At 36.9% G+C, this 16,781-nt stretch overlaps 1 protein-coding gene across 2 annotated transcripts in view; it reads right to left on the reverse strand.

Moving 5' to 3' along the window:
* Nucleotides 1–220: 220 nt before the first annotated feature.
* Nucleotides 221–16,781, reverse strand: part of TAFA2 (TAFA chemokine like family member 2) — a 192,107-nt gene continuing 175,546 nt past the window's right edge. Inside the window, exons 5-6 of one of the 2 annotated variants that reach the window (XR_005828195.1) lie at nucleotides 9,659–9,906; nucleotides 221–2,325 (exon numbers count right to left, since the gene is read on the reverse strand). Coding sequence is in view for 1 of the 2 variants with exons in the window: in XM_040596625.1 (XP_040452559.1) it covers nucleotides 2,314–2,325 (12 nt within the window). In the remaining variant the exon portion in view is untranslated. The remainder of the gene's footprint in view (nucleotides 2,326–9,658; nucleotides 9,907–16,781) is intronic. The other variant, XM_040596625.1, reaches the window with a different exon arrangement.

Genomic DNA, 16,781 nt, shown 5'->3' on the forward strand with positions numbered 1-16,781 from the left:
ACAGCTTTCAAAGCAGAAGGAGATATTCCCAGGTCTACTGAAGAAATAAAAGAGGAATATAACCTTTAAGATTCTTATTCACTGGGAAAAAAAATATTTTTTTGTTCCATGGGTAAACAGGTCTCTAAAGCGCACATCCATACAGGGAACTCTATTTTGTATTACAATTTTATTCACTTGCCATGAATATTAACAACATTAATCTACTGCAGATAATCTATTCAGTATATTTGAAAATCCATTTATTTTCACTTATTGATATGCATGTGTTACACTTGTATATAATACAGTATTTTCAGTGTTGGTTTAAGAACAAAGAAACAAAGAAAACAAATATTGAGAAGCATGATGTAGATTTTTGACCAAAGAGGGGCCATGTTCAGGTTTTACAAAACAGCACATTTACACTTTGCACTGTCCCAGACAACCTCTTTAAGATGCTAACCTTCTGTCCTGCACCTGTTAGCACAAATCCATACAATATTAACCTATCCTAAAATACTGAGATACCTAGTTGCTGCTAATACAGTTTATCCTAATTAAATTTTAATCAGAAAAGAATATCTTTCCCTGCCAACATTTTTTATTATTTCTCAGCAGAATGATAGAAAATACTTCTCAATTTTATTCCCAACAGTCATTTATTTTATTTAAGCTCTCCTGTGCAATAATACAGCAGAGGTAATGAAATGGGTTTGGAACAGCAGGGGCTACTGTGACAGGCAGAGCACTCCAAGGTGTTCATCCATCATGGAACTTAATATATAACTACCAAGCCTGTCAATGGCTTGTGATGATAAAATAATTTCCTTCTTTTTCTAGGACTCTGTTAGCCACACAGGACTTTTAAATAAGCTTGCCCCTATATATTTTTGACTACCATTAAGTGTGTGTGGTTTTCATTTCAATGCACCAAAGCATACACAACTCCCTCACCCTCTCCAGTCAGCATGCTTACGCAGTGTCACTACAAGGAATTGCCAGTTGTATCAATATTACAGATGGTACAATATACATTAAATGGAGTATAAAATTATACATTCTGTAATAACTTAGAAAAAAGCTCATAGATGCTTAAGGCCTTTAAATATTGAGGATTTTTTTCATGTAACAGCACATCACAAAGTTCAAAAATTGCTACTGAAACAAAAAAATTAAAAAAATAAATATGATCTTGGCAAGGACCATATCTGAATTGGATGACTGTAAGCAAGCAAAATACCCACAAACTGTAAATCAGGGAGGGCACTAGGACTTTTTTCCTTTATAGCAAACAGACTGAGCAGACATCTACATAAGCATCCAACAGTACTTAGGTTCAAGCAAGAGATTTTATTTTTTAATAAAAAGACAAAAATTCCAAATGATTACCATCCAATTTCATAATTGCAAAACTCATTTACATCCCTGCCTACCTTTATAAAAAGGGATGAAATACTGTCATTGACTGCTTACCGTGAATTTCAATGAATTAAAAGTTGGGAAAGTAAAATACATATCAGGAACACCCATCTCTTTCAAACTAAATGCAAATGTGCATCTTAAAGGTATAAAATGTCTTATAATGGAAGTGGTAATTGAGTTTTGACCACTACTTTTGTAACTGCCAAAGAGCTGCAGTAGTTGGCTAGCCTTAGGGAAACATGTCAACCTGACTATGCATTCTAATATGACTGATGTATTCAGATAACTATTACTTGTCAACAATAATTATTAACAATGGATATATATTTTCATTCCTATAACAAAAGCAACTTCAAGATGTTGAAATATGTACCTTTGAGAGCTCCAAGATTAGAATACAAATAAAAATGTCTAAAACTGCGCCATGCCAGAGGACAATTTCTGCAACAGAAATCTAATTAAAGCAGCGTGCAGTCCCACCAGCAATCTGAATGGCGGACCAGGGACCATTTTAGAGAGAAGGAACCAATACGTTTTGGAGGTTGACTTCATCAAGATGAAAAGCCACTGGTCTGGAATTGAGAATCCGAAAGATTGCTGCTTTTCTGCACCTTTTGAATATCAGCTCTTGTGATTACAGCTGCAAATTCCTCAGCAAGTGCAATTTTACAAGTGTACACAGTTCAATCAGTTGAAATCTTTGTGACACAGAAGTTCAAAATAACTTTCCAGTAGTTTTGATCTCAAGGCTGTTGCTGATTACAAGCCAGGTTCTCATTGAAACAATTGATTCTGAAGGATACACCCCAGCAGTATAAAATTTCACTTCAGGTATTGCCTGGAGGAATGAAATTCATATGTGTTGTATTTAATGTTATCAGCCTTGAGACTGACTTGATTTGTCTTTAGCTATCGGGTTACCTGTAAAGAAAAAGAAAATCAGAAAATCAAAACTGTACATAGAGAATCTGCTTCTGAAGTGCTGGAAACTGAGACTAAAATATAAGATCTCTGTGCAGCAAAGCTTTTTCCATTGTTCTTAAATAAGTGAATAATTCCCAGTGGTATTAGATGGGATTGCTCCCCAAATTAAATTGTGTGTTTAAGTGCCTTGTTGGAATTGGACTTGAGAAGGAGAAATTGAAATGTGACCATGCTTTAGAATATAATAAAACAATCTGAAGGTCACAAACTACCAACCCACAAATGTCAAAAGCATTGGTTTCAAGGAAAACTTCTGTATTCTGTTCATCCTTCTCAATGTCAGAACCTCTGTATGGCAACAATTATGCTTTTAAAATGTTAGCCATTGAGTATAACAGCGACTGATATTGGAGATGTACTCCTCTGTTCTTTGCGTGCTACTTAAAACACAATCACGGAACCATAGAATCATTTAGGTTGGAAAAGGCAATGTTCTCTTAAGGGCTAAATGCATCTTAGAAAGCAATAATCATTTAGCTGAGAAACAGGACAAAAATCATGCATACATAAACAAGAGAGAAATACATCCTGTTATTCACGAGATATAAAATAACTACAAAGGAATCCACTTAGAGCAGTTTCACCCAGCCTAACAAAACAAGAGCGGAACAGAAGGACCACCGAGAAAGAGCAGGAAACAAAGCATTTCACAGTAATTGGACCTTCCCCGTTTCTGATTTGGATGTTAAACATTAGAAGAAAAAAATAATAATCCATCATATCAAAGAAACATAACTTTGAGGAATATTTCTGCTGTGTCAGTGCATACAATTAATGATAATGTAACATTTAAATATCAAGTTGTGTCAGGGGATGACAACCCAACTCTTGAAGAACAACCCACTGGAATGGTCACAATAACACTTCACGACATCAAGGGGCATATGCTTTTCATTTTGATCACAGAGAGAAGGGTCGTGCTCCTTAATGATGAAACATTTTCTTGCCCTCAGCAAAGCTGTTTGCATACAGCTCTCGTCAGCTCTGCAGAAGCACTACCATAAAGCAGAATATTAAAAGCTCTGTTCATGGAGTTCATTACTTCAGTTTGCCTTCTCCACCAAGCTGTTTCCAGGAACTGCATTTAAGAAGGCAATAATAAAATTGTGCTTTGCTATTTTTATGATACGTGGGTTTATTTATTACACTGCTCTTATTTTGTTTTGTTCTTGCTGTTGGAAACAGCCTCATGTGGCCTCTTCTATAGTGGAAGATTGCCTGAAAAAATAATGAAGAATTAATTTCAAAGTCAGGCAACATATTTCTATGCCCTGCTCCAAAGCTCAAAAGGCTGACACAGCATCTTACTGTTATTTATTTTTTGCTTTATTGTAAGAAGCTGGAATTCTGCTCATGGACCCAGGTGTCAATGAGCTACATAATGTGAAACACACATCTCATCCTATCCACAGGATTTTAATAGCCTTATTTAAGATATAAAAAACCCAAAACCAACCTGATACAAAGCACACTGAAGACAGGTAAAAGGATGTAAGACTCCCAAAGAGGCCATGTAGAGGCAGGGTCAAAGCTTCTTACTTTTCCAAACAACAGGGTAGACCAAAACCAAAGCAGAATCAAGAGGAGAGTTTCCTCAGAGGTACAACTGGACAGGTACAGGCACTGGAACTTGGCTGAATTCCCTATTCTGCCTACACACCCACAGATTAGACCTTTGCTATTAAAAAGAGATAGTGCCAGCTGACTTTTGAGAGACCAAGTTGATCGTGATCCAGCAACGTGTTCTTGCTGCAAAGGCGGCTAATGGCCTGGGCTGCACTAAACAAAGCATTGTCACAAGCTGCAGGAGGTGATCCGTCACCTCTGCTCAGTACTGGTGAGGCCACACCTGCAGTTAGTGTGTCCAGTTTTGGGCTCCCCAGCACAACAGAAACATAGAGCTACTGGAGACAGTCCAGTAAAGGGCCACAGAGGCAAATAGGGGACTGGAGCATCTTCATAAGAGGGAAGGCTGAGACAGCTGGGACTGTTCAGCCTGCAGAAGGGGAGGCTCAGAGATGATCTCATCAAAGTGTGCAAATACCTGAAGGGAAGGTGCAAAGAAGATGAAGCCAGGCTTTTTTTCAAGTGGTGCCCAGTGACAGGACAAGAGGCAATGAGTACAAATTGAAACACAGGAGGCTCCCTCTCAGAAAACACTTTCTTACTGTGAGGGTGACTGAGCAGTGGCACAGGTTGCCCAGGGAGGCTGTGGAGTCTACATCCTTGAAGATGTTCTACAGCCATATGGTCCTGGGCAACCACCTCTAGGTGGCTCTGCTTGAGCACAGGGTTTGGCCTTCCAGAGGTCCCTTCCAGCATCAACCATTCTGTGATCTGTTATTTCTATTACATCCAGCTCTGCCAATGCACGGGCTAAGGTGATAAACTGCATCTAGCAAAAAGAGTATTTTCACACGTATATGACTGCTCAGTTACATGTCTGTTTGGAAGTGTAAATGTGTTCTCTTCAGTCACAAAGAAGCTCAGCAAAACCATAAACTGCAGGACTACCTACTACACCCCCAGCCCCGCTACCCTCACCTAGCTCTAAAACCGTATTGTGAAAATAACTGTATAAAAGCAACATATACTGTTACATAGAATAAACAGATGATATAAAGAAGAAAATAATCAGATAGTCATTCAAATCTCTGCTCTATAACAGAAGGCTAATCATATACAAAGGTCATTTTGTTTATACAGACTGCATAGGAAGTCAAGCTGCATACTCCTGATTTATGATTACATGAGTGGAGTTTTTAACTGCTTTCCATTACCAAAAGTTTGATTATTCCACCTGCCCACATTCTTATTGTATTTTTCTTCTTTTCCTTTTTTTCTGTTAACTTCCAGGTCACATAATGCTACTCTGAGTAACACACACAGTGGACTACATTTGCCTCTATGTAGGAAGGTAATACTGGTTACGTGTGAGCACAGACCAGACATTAACATTAATGGAAGTTATATATCCATACGCATCAGGGAGAGAATAGACCTCTCAGATGCTAAAGGCAGTTTCATAACGAAGCAATGAAATTTTAGGTAATATCTAGTGATGGTATTCCCAGAAATGCTTAATTTTGGATATATTAAAAGCTATTTGGTTTGACTGGCTGGGAAGCAAGGTATGGTGCCAAATGTCTTCATAGGAAAAGGGGGACTGATAGCACGATTTGTCAGATCTTAAAATCCTAAGAGAACAGTAACACATTGAAAGGGTGCACATCAAGTCTAATAAATTTTTCAATTAATAATTAATATTAGACAAATTAACTTTGTTGCTGTTTAACAATACATATTAAAAAAAAAGACATAAAACCTATAGCATCCTACATGTAGATTTGAATTAATTTGCTCATTCTTGGAATACAGTGACTCCCTTTATGCTAGTATATTTTTTCACATGGTTGTTGCATCATAAATACAATGCATTAGACTCTCTTCACTTTCTTGTACAAAACATGCAATTAAAGTATAATTACTCCACAGTTGCAGGCTTTTCAATTTGAATTAGTGAGTGGCTGCTGTAAATTGGCTCTAATTGTATGTGAACTCACTTGTTTTATTTTAAAACAACAATATATAATTAAATACAAGTGAAGTTTTCCATGTTTCTTCTGCTTAGTAAATGTTCAAAACAGATTCAGTCTTTGGGTAGAACATTTTTGCCAGGGTAACTCAGAATGGACCAGAAATTCAAAGACCTCAAAGGCAGTGCATTAGAAAAGCCACCAGCTCAAGAGATTTTCTAGAAAGACTCCATTCCAGTGCTGTTGACAATGGCTGAAAAATGTTCTCACTTGTGAAATTCCCACAGCTGATGAAATACAGCAGCTAATACCAACCATTCCATAAGAACAGATTCCCAATAAAAACACAGCCTGATACTTCTACTCAAGATTTCCTTCTGCCTTAGAAGAGCAGAGGAGGAAAATCAAGACTATAGGATGTAAAGAATGGCTGAGTTAATATTCCCTGGATAGTAAAGTGCTTTTCCCTACTTTTGTGCACCTAAGCATCAAAGTCACAGGATCACAAATAGGTATAGTACAAATCTTCTGTTTCTTCAGAGAAACAAATGTATCACTAATTATTTGCTAACTACAGAATAGTTTAAATATGCCAGTAAGGCATGTAATTAATTATTACTTAATAGTATTAGAAGAAAATCAGTAACAATATGCAGTATACTGAAATAAGTGTGTGCTAGAACATTTCATAACACAACTTTGTACATTACTATTTTTTGACTGGCAGCTGTTTCAAATTTTTTCTATGTTTATTGCAAACTATATACAAAATCCATATTAGAAACAGACTCTTGAGTTTGCAAAGTCAAGCACTCGAAAGTTAGCACCTTGCCTTTCTACAGGTGCCCTTGCAACTCCAATTCTATTTCTTTTCCATCGTGTACAGTAAACAACAGAATTTACTAGGGAAGGAGTGCTGGAGGGAAGTCTGTTATAATGTCATTGGGACTATGTATCAATGCAAATGTAGAAAGGGGCAAATTTTTAAGCCAGTGTTTCTACCCTCCACAGATGATTCAGCAAGATGATGGACCCTTGCTCCAGGTTTTCACCAAAGCATATAAATAAACACAAGAAATAGAAAGAACTTAATACTGGGTTGTTTAGGTTTTCTTTAATTAGAACTGTTTCATCAACTGTATAGGATTGTGTGTGTGGTAATAGCCTGTGTCATCAGAGCATACTCAAGAATCATCGAGTTATCTTCTGGGGGGGTTGTTTTTGGTGGATTCCCCCCCCCCCCCCCCCCCCCCCCCGAGATATATAAGATATAAGATAGAGAAAGGAATTTTTTATTTCTTTTTAAAGCAACTAATAGCTGACCCTGAGCCAAGTGGAATTTCATGAGACAAAGAAGAGCCATCTTGGCACCCCTGTCATTCTTCTGTAAGGTATTAAAGGCATGTGGGAAACAAAAATGGTGTGGGGATTTCTAGCAAATATAAAAAGGGTCTCACAAGTATATTAAATGACCAACGTGAGATAAGGTAAATACAGGAAATGCTACAAGAATCCCATAAATAAATGCTTGAAGAAAGAGGCCCAAGAAATGGCTAGCTATGGACTGTCCTCCAAGACACGGAGACATCTCGTATCAAGACAGCCCTTATTTGAATGCAGTACATTTCCATCCATTTTGTGTCCTTATTTTTATATTCTTTCTTTTACTGTATGTAAACAGATCACAAAAAGAAGTAATAAAACATGGTCAACAAAGTGATTCTTTAGCAAACGTTTCCTAATAAGGAATGGTCTTGAAGGGGGCTGTATCAGTCATATTTTTCCATGACATAAATAATTCTGTTTTGGTAGTGAAAACCTAATATGAATATTAGAATGCAGAAACAGAAGGGCCCATACAACCAGAAACAAACATCTGCCAATGCATTTTTTCCACTTATGCCCTCTAAAAATGAGGCCGAGGTTGGAAATGAATCTTTTGAACAGATGGAAGCATGCTATTTCCTGGACCTTCAAAATCCATACAGTGTGTTTGCCATGCACTATCACTGATACATGGCTTATGAAAGCGAATGACAGTTTGCATTGCCACTTGTGCATGCTTATTCACTGAAACAGTTCAACTTGTACTTGGAAGGTGCTTCTGATCTAATACCTTGTTCCAGTGATATTCACAAGTACTTTGCAAACATTAACAAAGGACAGGCTCAATATTTCCTCACAGCTTGAGGATCCAGTAATTTATTTTCTAAAGTGGGGAAGCTGGACGAAAAGAGCTGTCAAGGCCCTTTTTGCAATAGGGCTCCTATATGCATACGCACTTCACAGTAGAGAGGCGTGGATTTGCGTGTTTATGCTAAATAACTTTCTGGGAGCACAAGGAACCATTTCAGAAGTCTAAGAAATGTCAAGGTGATTCAACCATATGTCAAGGGAACACTTGCTAAAGTAACTGCAGCAGATACCTGTGAGTTAGGAAACAGGCCCTTGTTTCAGTATCACAGACTATTTGACTTGGGCTAATGACAGAAGGAAAAAGTTGAGTGATTTGTGAGCAGTCTGGAAAACAGATGATAACTATATGGATTCATTTACCTTCAGAGGTTACATATTGATAGACTCTTTTTCAAATTTTCAAATGTTTCATTCCTACTCATAAGACTTCAGCTCTACCTAAGTTTTGATATCAAGACTCAAGAACTTTAAATTTTTCCTTTTATTTTAGGCACTGCAGTATGAAAAGTGTTGGTCTAAACATGTTCCCAAGCCTGTGATGGAGCAATTTAGAATTCTAGATCCTCAGGGCTGTCCTTCAGCAAACATCTCTAGCTGATTTTATTAATTAAACAGAACATTTCCCAGTACACTTAAATGGCTCACAAGTTTCCCATGTCTTTGATAACCACCAGACTCTAACGCTTTTAATTCTTTCATACTTTCATCACACTGTAACTAATCAGAATTTTATTTGTGATAATTCTTGTGTTTGGACTTTCCACTAGAAAGAAACAAATGTGTTGAAAACTCATTTCAAACAATGCCTTTTGAAGTATAGTTCTGTATTTCTTGTTTTCCCACTGCTCTTAATGATTCCAGCAGGACATTTTTGGTGTTAAAGTGAAGACCTAGACAATCAGTGTTAAAAATTCTAATTAAAAATAAAAGGTTTTGGAAACATTTCACAAGTAAATTGAGCTTTCCACTTGCTCAAATAATCTTGAAGTTAGGACTAAAAAAATAGGTAAACGAAAAATACTTTAGAGCACAGCATACATTCCTGAAAATGTCAGAGTTCTTCATCTTAAACATGATTTTAAGATTAAACAGACAACATTTAGCATATTTTAGGGATATAGTGGAAATAGCCCTTTCCCAACCTTTTCTGAACGTTAAGCAATCCAGTATGGGATGCTGGGGTTTCAACTACAAAGCAACACCTAACAATGTATCAAGACATACTTCCTTTCTAAGTGCTCTGCTCTTCTCCAGAGCATCTGCTGCTTTCCCGTGATAGTGAGCAACTTCAGTTCATAACTGGCTCTACCTTTGAAAGGAAAGTGAGTGAAGAAAGATGTTTTAAGGCTCCCAGAAGCACCTGACTGACACACTGAGGCTGCTTAGGAGTGCAATGCAGAGTCTCTCCAATCACCCTCCTGAAGCTCTGCCCAAATAAGCCATGATTCCTGGACATCTGCAGCAAACTAAGCAACTACAATGAGGAGTACGGTAAAACAATTCCTGTTAATACTGTGTAAACCTGTATTTGTACACACCTGCTGCTCTGTGAGTAATAAACCAGGGCTGGAACACATTTTCTGGAGTGGTTTGACTCTTTATTCCTCAACGAACGTTCTGGCCCTTCCTTAGAATCCGACCAAGACTAGGATTCATCACAACTAGTGCTCCAACATGGAGCCAGAATATTTTGTGTGTGTGGAAAAAACAAAAATTGTCATCAGGCACAGCAGAAACCTCCTTTCTCTACTTCTCCATTCGGACTTGAGGAGTTTTACACGTTTGCCTAAGAAACAAACACATGTCAAGTACTACACTGTTACGGAATTATTTACAGAAAACAAAACTGGGATAGATGGAATTTTCTTTAACTTACAAGGAACAGTACAAAATGACAGGAAAAAACATATTTCAGAATCAGAGCAACTTCTCTCAGCAAAAAAGCATGGTCTCAAAAACAACCCACAAGCAATAACAGTAACCCCAAAGGAAAAGGTTTAAACATACTCAAATACAAACTCACTGAGTTTTCACCAAAAAGCAACAGAAACCAATAGATAAATCCCATTTTGGCATGTGTATCAGCAATCCTTAACTATGATAACACAGCAATTGAAAAGTTCTTTGAAAATAAGCCCCAGGATAAACCTGTGGTACAGAAAAGAACGATGAAGTAAGAATATGACTCCTTCTAAATGAAAGATCTGAGTGTGTTCTTCCCATAAATGAAAGACCTGAGTGTGTTCTTCCCATATATGTTCAAAGGAAAAAAAAAAAACAAACAAAACCAACCAACCAAACCCAAACAAACAAAAAAAACCACAACAAAAAAAAACCTAAACCCAAACAAATGTTTAAAGTTTGAAAAGTGTGAGCATTCTGCAGAGAACTCTACATACAATCATTTCTATGATTAGTAGGTTACAGGAAATACCATAAAATAACAGATGACATATTTCAGAAAACAAAATTAAATTCAGACAGCTACTTCCTTATCTAGATATTTGAGAGAGTTTTTGGATCTGCTAATAATGATTGTTTCCAGATAGGGTTGCACAGTACCTCAAAAGATCACCTAAATCTCTTTAAATGATTCTTAGATTATTATTATTCTTTTTTTTTTTTTTTTTGTTTTTTAGGCTTTAAAATTAAATCATATGCTGCAGTTCATTAGAAATATACATTACAAGATTAAACTCATAACTTCAATAACTTGTTGCTTTAATAAAATATCTACACTTTTAAATACTATTAAAAAAATGTGTATGACTCTGTATTCATGTTTCCTTGATCTTGATAGTTTACAAAACAAACTTAATTGATACAACTCACTGGGGCAATTATTATAGTGTATTTCTGATGAAGACATATGAGTTATGTCAAGGGTAAATCTAATTTGTTTGTCTTTCAAATGTACTTGATTATTATTCTCTTCCAAAAGGTAATGCCACTACAATGCACATACCTAAACTTTCTCCATGTTTCTGTAACTCGGCAGAGAGATTTAATTTATGGTAGAATTGTTTTAACAGTTTTTCATTTACAGGCAACAGTTTTATATTAAAAGAAGACTTATACATAAAACTTATTTTACTTTCTTTAACAGATAATAACTGTAGAAATACAGACAAGGATATATCCTCTTGAGGTTTTTGTGGTGATCACAACTCCATAGTGGGACTGCAGCATGGCGGCATAAAAGACTGCAAGACAATTAGTTAAATAAATGTAATTTTCTTCTTACACCACTGATTCAATCTAGTCAACCCATCAAGTGGGAGCTAAAACCAACCTCCTTCCTTTTAACAGATAAGGAAACTGAAGCATAATAAAAGGAGTCATGCTACCCTTCAAACTGTGAGACAGTAAATGGAGAAGGAGGGATAGGAACATTGTTCTCCTGTCTTTGACTTTACCTGACCTCACTTACCTAAAGAAAAGCCTACTGTTCTCCTTGACTGAAAAGGAAAACCTGGAACAAGCAGTTTCCTGTGTTTAATATTCTAAAAATAAAAAAACCAAACAAACAAACCCCCCAGCCTTGTTTTAAAACTAGGTTGAGGATTTAAATTGCCTAATAGCTATAAAAGGTTTTCATCTTTTAATATATTTTTCCAGAAATAGGGAAAGATTGAACTTCAAATTATCCCACTAAAAAATCAGGTAGCCTAAATTAATTACATTTGATGTATTTTTTTTTTTGTTCCAGATGTTTATGGTGTGTTATTTGTTCTGGGATTTTGAATGGAGAGTAACAATCCATTTGGACAAGATCAAAAGAGAAATGTAAATTATTTCCTTACCTGTAATTTTATCTTCTCTATGAGGGTACCTGCTGCTTTGCTAGTGCAGTACTGATGTGTTTTCTGCCTTTGTCCCAAGCTTCAGAGATCCCTCTGGTGATTTTTCCCCACTTGCTTACCAACTTCCACTGCTGGCATTTTGAGGTAGTGCACTCACATTTGGCTCCAGGAATACTGTCAGCTGAGGGAATATAAGACAACTAAAAAACAAGTTAGAAAACAGCAGAGCAATATCCAGGCAGGAAAAAAAGAAGTTCAAAAACAGTGAATCAGTCATCAACTTGAAACCCTTCGATCATTTTCCTCTCTCTTTTCATCCACTTAGAATCTCCACATGAAGAAAAGACTTTCCCATGCTTGGGGAAATTTTAGCCAAAGTCCAGGGTGCTGACAGAGTAGTGGGTACCCATTCAGAGAACAAAAAATTATTTTAAGGGCATATAATTTTAATTTTCTCTAGTATGAGTACCCATCAAGCCATCAGTCTAATACAAATAAGAAACAGAAGAAAGGTGGCAGATTTGGGGGATTTCAGAAAAATCCCTGTCACTCTGTCTCAAGCCTTAACAGATCCAGGGAATAGGAAGACTCAAGGGCTTTTCAATTAAAAGCTGTCATTGATGAACAATTAAAAAGATTTCTCATTGTCCAGGGAAAAATACACAAAAGTCTGGTTCACTAAAAAGTAGTCAAGATTATGGTTGCTGATTCCCAACTAATAGTTGTAGTTGTCTTGGTCATCAGAAAAAAGAAGGGAAAAGAGCAACTAGTACTGTCAATTTAATAAGCAAATAATTTGAACACAAAACAGAGAGCATATCCACCACCCATGCTTGAAGTTGCATGTAGATGACAAAATTTCACCATCATCCTCTTGCACTTTTTACATGTAATGGTCAGAAGTTCCTGTGGCATTCTTGGAAGAAGATAGCATAACACACTGGTATTAATTCCAAAAAAATGATGGCTTTGATGCTTTTTCCCAGCATGTGCCCTGAAATCACAATAAACTGATGCACGTAACTAGCACCATTCCTGAACTGATTATAAATGGCTTCATGCTTGAGTGTTACGGAGATTTCCAGGTGAAAGTGACAAATTCCTATAACTCCTCTGTACTGGGGATCACCTTGATACATGAGCTCCAGAAATTTAACTAAGAACCTGCTTTGGTATTGAATTGAATTTGTCTTTCCCAAAGAACCTGGCCAGTTGTCTTCATACCTGCATCTTCTCATTATCTTCTGACTAGTATGTGACCAAAGACAAGGTGTATGAATGAATCAGAGTAGCTAATCACAATTAGACACTGATATTATAAAATCTCAAGTAATGAAGGAAACACCAAAAGGCTCTGAAGAGGTTATTGCCTTCAAATTTCAGGAATGTGAGTACCTATGATGTGCTTTAAGGTCAAGAGAGAGGAAAAGGACTCTGGTAATTTCTTGAATGACCCTCCAAAAAGAAATTGGCTTTGCAAGTAATCAGCTTCAAACTTGTCAAGTTCCATTGTAGCAAAAAAGTCTCGTGTTCCTTTTTCATACTTTGAAAATGTTGAACAGTAATTATTAACTGGAATTAGAATGATGCCTTGAAGATGATAAATTCCCTATGCTCTCATTTTCCAAGGTCACTCTGAAAAGATGACAAGGAGGCAGGACAGAGGGATCTTGGAATACTAGTAAGAACAGCTGCTCTGATTTTTCAGTGAATTTGCCTGAATTGGTAATAGCACAAGAAGAGGTAAAGTCCTTTGGTCTTCTTTTGGCAGGGACATGTTCCTGAGCCACAAAGCTTGAATTCAAGATGCAGGGACAAGCTGTTGTTCTTGTGGCTGGCATCAGTAAGATCTTTTCTGGCATTCTTGAACAGGAATAGGCAAATCTGTTTTGGACTTCTTAAAATATGCTGCTCTGTTAAAATTCTTCTATTACTACTGAGTTTGTAGGTACACATTAGTTAGACACATTCCATTGTTTCCTTGAGATCATATCTATCTTCATAAACTGGAGACACACTTCACCGTGTTCACTTCTGGTTTTAGAGGTCTTGCCAATATAATTCTACAGGCCACAACACACAAATAAGTCGTGGTGAACTGGCCATCTTGCAGCTTCACTCAGAATCTCTACTTCAGAGCTCTATGACATTTGTCACTGTAGATATGGAAGGGGATGATTGATAGCCAGGACTGTGAGGTCTGAGAAGGAATCACCTGTGTATGCTAATAAATCAGTAGAAAAAAAACCTCAAAATCCATTTTATAGAACATATAAAGTCCTTTGGAGTCTTTTCTCCATACACAGCAGTAGTGTCTTCCCTAAGATTAACCTGGTGCTCACCAAGGTGGAAGAAGAAGTAAAATACAAGCTATGAAAAAAAAAAAATATGAATAATTAGGATATTCTTACGGAAATTAATTTTGCGTTGGTCCTTTTTTAATTTAGTCCTCAATCTTCTACTTAGTCTTGCCTGAAATATATTTTTATTCTTCATTTTGAACAGTTCTTAGATAGGACAGGACTATCTTCTTTATTCTTATGGAGAAATAAGTAAGGTTTACAACCATGCTCACTTTGCTCTGCAAGGGAATAACATCTGAGTAATAGGATTTCAACTGGTTTGAGAGTCGTTCACTCTTCCAGTGGTGACTGTGCATAATGCTTTGTAAGACTGACTTTCTCTGCTTGATATTGATTATTATCCATTTCCTTCCTTCCCTATTAGAAGGCAGAAAAGCAGAGCTGCAACAGGGCGGTACTGAAGTTTTCTATAACCATTCCTAATGAGTAAGGAAATACCTCAAGAAAACTACGGAATTTTGGAAAATTGAAAGTAATACTTTTTGGACAGTTGGGGGCTGCTTTTCCACTTCCTCAATATGAGCTCTGCAACTAAGCAGTGATGCACAGTTTGTGAAGCCTGTGCCAAATACCCGTGGAAAGAGGCATGAGTTCTGCCTGCAGCTATCTAGGTAGTAAGTAATGCGAGGTTTCAGAACACTCCAGTCTCTCTGAGCTGAAATGTATCATTTCTGGCTGCAGAAATGATCCAAAGAATCCCTTACAGACTTGAAAGGAGGGTGAGACAAGAAAGAAACACTAGTTTTAGAGCATGCCAGCATGACTCATATGATGCTGGCATCTGAATATCATCTTCCTATATGGGAACTTGTGAGGTAGTAGAAGCTGACAAAAGATTTTCCAGGAAAATTAAAAAGGGCTGCCAGATATTCAAAGAGCCTTTCTTGCACAGCTGCAAAAGGGCAAAGAGACTGGCAGAATGGAGCTGCAAATGAATGGAAATGTCTTTGATTCGGTGTCAGGAATTTTCCACTTTGTGGAGAAGTGGAGAAAAACAGTAATTTACATACAGCCTTCAGAACTCATTCTTATTTTCCATCACAGAGGCAGAAAATTATTCTTCAGACATGAGGTCAATATCTCAAACATGCCAGCAAAGGAAAAATTGGGGGGGGGGGGGGGGGAGGGGGGGGGAGAAAAGAAAGGAAAATACATCACAAGTTGAATCTTTTGGGACAAAGGCAGAAAACCTCTTGGCTGTACTGATGGAGTGGAGGAATCCCATGTGGAAGGAAATAATACTTGCAAAAATCACTGATTAGTTAATTAACCACATTAACTGAAAACCAATTGCATTTTTTAAAAATATTGCAGAAATATTTTCCTTTTATTTTCAAGTAATTCTGTCGATTTTCAGGTTCTGCAGAAGCTAAAATGATGCTTTACAGTGGATGCTAGCTGCAGTCTTACCTTAGAAAAAACTATTCCCTCATAAAAATGTATAAACCACAACATATATTACTAACAGTCTGCAAGTGTGATGAAGGGATTGCAAAAGATTTCATTTCTCATGATTTGTACAGTGTGTCTACTCACCAAAAAAAAAAATAAAAAAAAAAATAGAGTAACCCTTCCGAATAGCTAAAGACAAGACTCAGTGTATTCACAAGGAGTTGCAGCAAGGGACTGAAAAAATACAAGGAAAAATTGCAAACCTTCTAGGCAAAAAATGCTATTCTGTTTTTAGAAATTATTTTCTTTCAAATAAGGCATTAACAGGCTCACTCCTTCCAAAAGAGCTGTGCCTATGAATATTTCCGTTAACGCATTCTCTCTTTTGATATTCCTCAGTTTTAGTTCTTAATATCAGTATCCATAGGACTCAAAGTCAGAACAGAACAAAACAAAATTTGAGACCAAAAATGTCTTGGGGTTGAATGTTTGGATTATCTTCACCTGCCCAACAAGTTTTCTGACCATTCAGCCTATGGCTCTGCTTATAACATTCCACACCACAACACTTCTTCCTTTAATCATTTCCACCATAACTTGTGTTTTGTGGGTATTTTTCAAGTACATTAACCTTTGCGGAAAGGACTATGACTTGTCTAGATTTCTGTGACCTACAAATGGACATCATCAAGCTGTAGGCCTAAACTCATGTCAAATGTAGACTTGTAACAGGAACTTTTTAACAGGGTAGTACTAGGCATGCCAACTTCACATTAAAGAAGTAAATAAAGTATATAGCAGCTATTTTTCAGAAAATCAGTGAATTGCACAGCCCTGAATACCGATGATTCCTTGTAACATATGTTGGCTGCAGTGCTAAATATTTTCATCTAAATGTCCATGTGTCCCAAAAGATTAGTGTTTAGGTGACCTACAAAAAACCCAGAGCTTCAGTATGACATAATTGTGATGCTAGATCAAAAAAATAATTACTGACTTATACAAAAACCTAATGTGACCCCAGAAAATGTCAACCTATTTCCATTACCAGCTCATTTGCCCCCTGAAACTTGTATGTATTTTTAGGAAAATGTGTACGTACC

Source organism: Falco naumanni, chromosome 5, assembly GCF_017639655.2.
Source record: "Falco naumanni isolate bFalNau1 chromosome 5, bFalNau1.pat, whole genome shotgun sequence".
Lineage (NCBI taxonomy): Eukaryota > Metazoa > Chordata > Aves > Falconiformes > Falconidae > Falco > Falco naumanni.